Below are 7,381 nucleotides of genomic sequence, written 5' to 3'. Positions count from 1 at the left end.
AAAAAAAAAAAAAAAAAAAAAAAAAAAAAGAAAAGAAAAGAAATTAAGTTCCATAAAGCTTCATACACAGGAACATTTTAGGAAATTTCCCTTCCAAGATAGGTGACAATCTTGAATTGGAGGAGTGGATTTATCTGAATAAAAGAAAAAAAAATCAATTCCATATAAGTGGTACACTGTAACCAAAAGGAACTTACAGAAATTGGCCTCCCTGGGAGAATCCCATAGCATTGTAGCCTTGCTGCAGTTTAGGATCCTTAGCAAGTGTCTGACACACTGTTGTTACTTGGGAATTGACATTCAAGAAGAAGCTGTTTTCCACGTCCTAAAAAAGAAGCCAGAGACAAGTGACAGGATGGGACTGAAAACAACCACTGACATCTTCTCTAAGAGGTAAACTCGTTTAGGTTGGTATCCTCACACGAGCCACTCAAGGGTAAAAGTATCATTGTATGATTTGCTGCTAAAAACACAAGGCAAAGCATTTCAACAGTATATGCTATAAAAGCAGCCAGCAACTCCTCAAAGGAACAGCTGTGAAGCGCCTTACCTCCATCAAGGTCTTCCCAATCTCTAAAGATAAGACGTAAATTCCAGGTATTTTCTTCTCAACCATTTTTTTAATAGCACCCATGCTTAAGGGATTGCAACAGCTGTCTCCTAGCCAACAAAAAACAATGATGGAAACTCATAAGTCAAAACATTATTTATTGTTTAAAAACTTTGAGGCCTCAAAGAGCATTATCAAGAATGTGAAAACAATGTACAGAATGGAAGAAAATATTTGCAAAACATTTATCCAATAAGGGCTTAATATCCAGAATATACTAGGAATTTATAACTCAAGGACAACCTAATTTAAAAACAGGAAAAGGAATTAAACAGACATTTTTCCAAAGAAGATATACAAATGTCTAACAACTAGCATGTGAAAAGCATGTGAAATGCAAACCAAAACCACAATGAGACACCATTTCACACAGACTAGGATGTCTTTAACAATACTTTTTAATAGAAACCAACAAGTATTGTCAAGGATGTAGAAAAACGGGATCCCTTGGACATTGCTGGTGGGAATGTAATAAGCAGCCACTGTGAAAATAGTTTGGTGCTTTCTCAAAAAGTTAAACATACAATTACTAAATGACTCAGCAATTCAACTCCTAGTTATACACCCAAAAGAAATAAAAACACACGTCTATACAGAAGCTTGCATATAGATGTTAACAGCAGCAATATTTGTAATAGTCAAAAGGGAGAAACCATCCAGAAGTCCATCAATGAATGACTGAACAAAATGTGGTACATTCACACAATGGAATATTACTCAGTTATAAAAAGGAACAAAGTGCTGACACATGCTACAACTTGAATGAACCTCAAAAACATTACACTAAGTGAAACAAGCCAGACTCAAAAGGTCAGAGAATGCATGATTCCTTTTATATGATCAAAAAGAATAGGCAAATCCACTGATATACAGAAAACTAAGTTGGAGATTATCAAGAAGTAGTAGGAGGGGAGAACAGGGAGTGATTGCTTAATGGCTATGTGTGTTTTCCTGGGGCGTTGAAAAAGAGAGAAGTGTTAGTTGCACAACGTCGCAAATACACTAAATGCCACTGAATTGCACAATTTAAAATGGTTAGCTGTATATGAATTTTTACCTCAATTTTAAAAAATAGAAGAAAGAACATTTTTTGCTTAGCTCCTGTTCATCAAGTAATAACAAGCTTCAAAAGTCCATACAGGAGCTGGGTGTCGTGGCTCACGTCTGTAATCCTAGCACTTTGGGAGGCCGAGGTGGGTGGATCATGAGGTCAGGAGCTCGAGACCAGCCTGGGCAACATGGTGAAACCCCATCTCTATTAAAAATACGAAAATTGGCTGGGTGTGGAGGCGCGTGTCTGTAGTCCCAGCAACTTGGGGGGCTGAGGCAGAAGAATCGCTTGAACCTGAAGGGTGGAGGTTTCAGTGAGCCAAGATCATGCCACTGCACTCCAGCCTGGGCAACAGGGCAAGGCTCCATCTCAAAAAAAAAAAAAATTCCATATAGGCCAAGCATGGTGGCTCATACCTATCATCCCAGCGCTTTGGTAAGACGAGGCAGGAGGGTTGCTTGAGGCCAAGAGTTTGAGACCAGTTTGGGCAACAAAATGAGACCCTGTCTCCAAAAACCCAAAAAGCTCATATAGGATAATTAAGACACCATATTTACAAATGAAAAATAAGCACAGGTACACATTCCCTTCCCCTATCACAAGGGATATTTGGGGTGAAGAGATGCAAAGTTTTCTCTTCAGGGCCAGGACTAGGGTGAGGCAAATGAAGCATCTAGGACAGCGGTCCTTAACCTTTTTGGCACCAGGGACCAGTTTCGTGGAAGACAATTTTTCAAACTGTTCCACCTCAGATTATCAGGCATTCGTTATTTTCTCATAAGGAGCACGCAATCCAGATCCCTCACATGCACAGTTCACAACAGGATTTGAGCTCCTATGAGAATCTAATGCCACTGCTGATCTGACAGGAGGTAGAGCTCATGGCGGTGAGGCTCCAGGCTCACTCACCTCCTGCTGTGTGGCCTAGTTCCTAACAGGTCACAGACCCGACCCAGGGAGTTGGGGACCCCTGCTCTAGGGCACAAAATTTAAGGAGGCACTCATTCTCAGGTTTATGTAAGTGCTGGCCCTGAATTTCAGAGTGAGTGCCTCCTTAAATTTGCACTTCAGGAGCCTCTTCATCTTGTCCTAATCCCAGACTTGTTTCTTTTATTTCAAGGAACCAGAACTAGGAACAGGAAGCAAACTGGCTACTGAGTAGGAGAAGTGGAGTGAGATCATTTCCCATTTCCAACTTACTCATTCCATTTTCAACCTGCAAGAAAGCTTAAGCACCAATTTTAGAAGAAGAAAAGGCTATTGCCTAGAGAATCGTCTATTCTTTTTATTTCTTTGAAAACAACGTTCTCCACACTGAGCTGTAATTGTAGGTTACTTAACTGCCTCTGCCTCCCCTGCAACTGACTGTGAGCTCTGGGAAAACACAAAGCTCCTAACTTGTGTCCTCTTTTGACCCCACAGTAGTAGCCCCAGGGCCTGGTGCAGAACCTTGAAAGTGTTTGTATTTGCTGACTCTAATTACTCTGAATATTTTTCTGTAACCCATCCCAATGAAGCTCTCACTGTCACCACTCTCCCAAAACTGCTTTTGTCAAGATTAGTCATCTTCATATTGCTAAATCCAATAATCAGTTGTCATCTTTATCTTCCTTGACCCATTAACATTTGATACAGTTACTCAGGACCTATCAACATTTGATGCAGTTGATCATGCCCTTCCTCCTGAAACACTTTCTTCACTTGGCGTCAGGGACACTGAGCTTTCCTGACCCCTCCACTTCACTGGTTGTTCGGATACAGTCTCCTTTGCTAGTTTCTCCTCATTTCCTCCACCTCCAAAGGGAATGGAGTACCTCAGGGCTCAGTCCTCTGTGTACACTCATTTCCTAGGTGATCTCACCAGGCCTTTAACTACTGGCTGTATGCCGAAGACTCCCTACTTAAATCTCCAGCCGGTATCTCTGTCCTAGACTCCATGCTCCATGCCTCCACAACATCTCCTGGATGTCTCATGAGGATTTCGAGTTTAGCAAGCCCAAAAGCAGACTCTTGATCTTTCCCCCACCCTAAGTCAGCTTGTCCTACAGGCTTCCCCATCTTGGTAAAATGAAAACTTCACCCTTCCAACTGTCCAGGCCAAAACCTGTGGAGTCATCTTTGGCTCCTTTCTTTCTCTCTTATTCCAAGTCTGATCTCTTAGCAATCCACCTTCAAATCTATCCAAACTTTGACCACTTCTCAACACCTCTATTGTTACTCTACAGTTTCAAGCCATCATCATCTCTTGTTTAAATTATTGCAATAGTTTCCTAACCTGTCTCCCTGTGACTATCCATGAACCCCTACAATCTATTCTCAATACAGCAACTAAAGTGATTCTTTAAAAATGTGTCAGATCATGTCACTCATCTGGTCACAAAGTTCCCCATGACACTCTAGCCAAAGTCCCTGCATTAGTCTTACTAGGCCCAACAACTTTTGTAACTGCCCCTCCCTTCCAAACTAAACTCCTAACTTCTTCCCCTTGCTCACTCATTTCCAGCCACACTGATCTGAATGCTGTCTGTTGAACACACCAGACATACTTCCGCATCAGGGCTTTCCCATTTACTGTTCCTTCTACCAGATAGCCAAATGGCAACTGTCCTCATCCACCTCAGTTTTGTATTCAGATGTCACTTTTTAAATGAACTCTTTCCCAACTTTGCTTTATTAAAAGTGCAAGCCCCCACTTCCAGTCTTTATCCTACACCCTACTATACTTTTCTCCATTGCACTTATCACCATTTGATATGTTAGGTTTTACTTATTAATTTCTTTATAATCTGCTCCTTCTACTGGAGAGTAGGTTCCAAAAGAACAAAGAATTTAGTCTGTTTAGTTCCCTACTGTATCCTCAGCACCCAGTAGGTGCTCAATAACTGTGTTAAATTAATATAGGTTGAGCATCCTAATCCGAAAATGCGAAATCCAAAATCTGAAAGTTTTTCAGTGCAGACATAATGCCACAATTGGAAATTTCCACGCCTGACCTCATGTGACGGGTTGCACAAAATTATTTGAAATATTGCATAAAATTAACTTCCAGCAGGCCTGGCGCGGTGGCTCAAGCCTGTAATCCCAGCACTTTGGGAGGCCGAGACGGGCGGATCACGAGGTCAGGAGATCGAGACCATCCTGCCTAACATGGTGAAACCCCGTCTCTACTAAAAAAAAAAATACAAAAAACTAGCCGGGCGAGGTGGTGGGCGCCTGTAGTCCCAGCTACTCGGGAGGCTGAGGCAGGAGAATGGCGTAAACCCGGGAAGCGGAGCTTGCAGTGAGCTGAGATCCGGCCACTGCACTCCAGCCTGGGCGACAGAGTGAGACTCCGTCTCAAAAAACAAACAAACAAACAAACAAAAAAATTAACTTAAGGTGTATACGAAAAATAAATGAATTTCCTTGGGTCCAATCCCCAAGATATCTTGTTGTATATATGCAAATATTTTTTTAAAATCCGAAATACTTCTCAGTCTCAAGCATTTCAGATAAGGATTACTCAACTTGTAAATGAACTGTAGGTGCCTAACAAATCTCTGTTCAATGTGTGAAGGAATAAATAAAAGGGTAGATGCTCCAGTCATGTAGCCAGCCGAAGCTCACCTAGCCTGATCAAGTGCGAGATGCCGCATCCTGACGCCACTACTGTAGGGATTAATCAAGGACAGCATGTAAAACCTCAACACCGCGAGCGGCTCTCTTTGAGCTCATCAAAGGACGGCTCCTTCCCCTTCTCTCTTTCCAATGCAGATCCTTCAAATCCTAAAATGTCGAGGCAGCCGCGAGCTGTGTGGGACCAGGTCCTCGCCCTCTACACTCGCATTTTGCAGATGCGAACCGAGGCTAGGAGGAGAGAGAATCGCCAAACCCTTTTCAATTTCTCATTCACTCACCCATCCCATGCCAGATCACCAACGGCAGCGGCGCCGGCGGGTCCAGATGATGCAACGCCCGGGCAGCGCAGGTCCATGGCAGAAGAGCGACAGCCAAGAGCCACAGGCAGCTGGGCGACGCCATCTTCACTGTGTCACATGACCGCGGGCTCGAGACTCCGGGAACCGCGCTCCGCCCGCCTGGGCGTGGCGCCGCCGGCAACAGACTGCAACCTGCGCATCCCAAACGGATGCGCAGCCTGATGGGCGGTGGCCCTACCCTGGAACTTTCAGCGTGACAGGTCCCCCGCCAGGCCCCGCTGGCCGAGTGGGGCTCCGCGATCTCGTAGACCGCCCTCTGCGGTGAATCAAAACAATTGCTAACATTTATTCAGCGCTAATCAGATGCTATCAGGCACTATTCTTACAAACTTTAACTGATTCGCTCCTCGTAACAACGCTGTATGCACTCCTCCCCCTCTGACAGGGGAGGGCACTGAGGCACGGAGAACTGGCACTGAGTAAGGTGCCCAAGGTCACAGAGATAGCAAATTGGTGGGTCCAAAGTCGTTGCTCTTCACCACTGCCCTGTACTGCCTTTGGAAGAAACATGCACAAAGGAAGGAAGAAAGAGCGGAGGGACAATTTCCAGCCAGGACCAATCATGTCAGGGTGTGGGGTTTCTTCTGGATATTGAAGGAGAAGTAGGATTTCAACAAGCAAAAATGAAATTCAGAAGGACTGAGATGAGCTAAGGCAGAGAGGAGAAAGACAACTGTGTTTTCTAGAAATGTCGGGACTTCAAGACGGACGAAAGCATATGTTGGATGCATGAGAGTGAGGGGAAAACCCGTGGCCACTAACTGGCCTAATCTCAGCTGGATTATTTCAAGGGTCTCTCATCAATCATTTCCTTTTCCATTCTCTCCTCTTTAATCCATTTTGTGCTCTATTGCCAGATTCATCCCTCAGTCCACCTTCATAATCTCAGTTCTCTGCTCAAGTTTTTTCAACAAAACATCAAAAAAAATAGTGTAAAGAATTTGTAAAGAAATTAGAGTGTATCCACTATACAATGGAATAATATGAGGCCAGTTTTATAAAAAGTGAGTATAGGGCCGGGAGCGGTGGCTCACGCCTATAATCCCAGCACTTTGGGAGGCCGAGGTGGGCAGATCACCTGAGGTCGGGAGTTCGAGACCAGCCTGACCAATATGGAGAAATCCCGTCTCTACTAAAAATACAAAATTAGCCGGGCATGGTGGTGCATGCCTGTAATCCCGGCTACTCAGGAGGCTGAGGCAGGAGAATTGCTTGAACCCGGGAGGCAGACGTCGTGGTGAGCTGAGATAGTGCCATTGTACTCCAGCCTGGGCAACAAGAGCGAAACTCTGTCTCAAAATAAATAAATAAATAAAAAGTGAATACAGCCCAGGCAACATAGCAAGACCCTATCTCCACCCCCAAAAAAAGAAAAAAAAAAATTTTTTTTTAATTAGCCGGGGGTAGTGGTATGTGCATGTAATCAATCCTAGCTACTAGGGAGGCTGAGGTGGGAGGATCACTTGAGCCCAGGAGTTCAAGGCTGCATTGAGCTGTGATCTTGCCATTGCACTATCCCCTGGCCAACAGGGGGTTGTTGTTTTTTTTTCGTCTCTCTCAAAAAAGAAAATGAGGTAAATTTACATAAAATGATATGAAAATGTCCTTAGTATGTTGTAAAAGAAAAGTTGATTACAAACCCACGGGATTTTAATCAACTTTGCATTCAGATTGCTTCACAAGTGTCTTTCAGTTATTGCTCCAGTTTAAAGAAACTTTTAAAGAAATTATAAATAGTTCATT

The 7,381-nt window shown here is 43.6% G+C and overlaps 1 protein-coding gene across 1 annotated transcript in view; it reads right to left on the bottom strand.

Annotated features, from left to right (window-relative positions):
- PPT1 (palmitoyl-protein thioesterase 1) overlaps window positions 1-5,907 on the bottom strand; it is a 25,148-nt gene extending 19,241 nt beyond the window's left edge. Inside the window, exons 1-3 of the mRNA XM_017873340.1 lie at window positions 5,558-5,907; window positions 551-660; window positions 198-325 (exon numbers count right to left, since the gene is read on the bottom strand). Of these exons, the coding sequence (XP_017728829.1) occupies window positions 198-325; window positions 551-660; window positions 5,558-5,681 (362 nt within the window). The 5' untranslated portion in view covers window positions 5,682-5,907. The remainder of the gene's footprint in view (window positions 1-197; window positions 326-550; window positions 661-5,557) is intronic.
- Between the last annotated feature and the right edge of the window lie 1,474 nt (window positions 5,908-7,381).

The sequence above is a fragment of the Rhinopithecus bieti genome, unplaced genomic scaffold, assembly GCF_001698545.2.
Source record: "Rhinopithecus bieti isolate Rb0 unplaced genomic scaffold, ASM169854v2 scaffold_6907, whole genome shotgun sequence".
NCBI classification, from domain to species: Eukaryota; Metazoa; Chordata; class Mammalia; order Primates; family Cercopithecidae; genus Rhinopithecus; species Rhinopithecus bieti.
The sequence above is the reverse complement of the archived record's forward strand: the minus strand, read 5'-3'. Positions and strand labels throughout refer to the sequence as shown.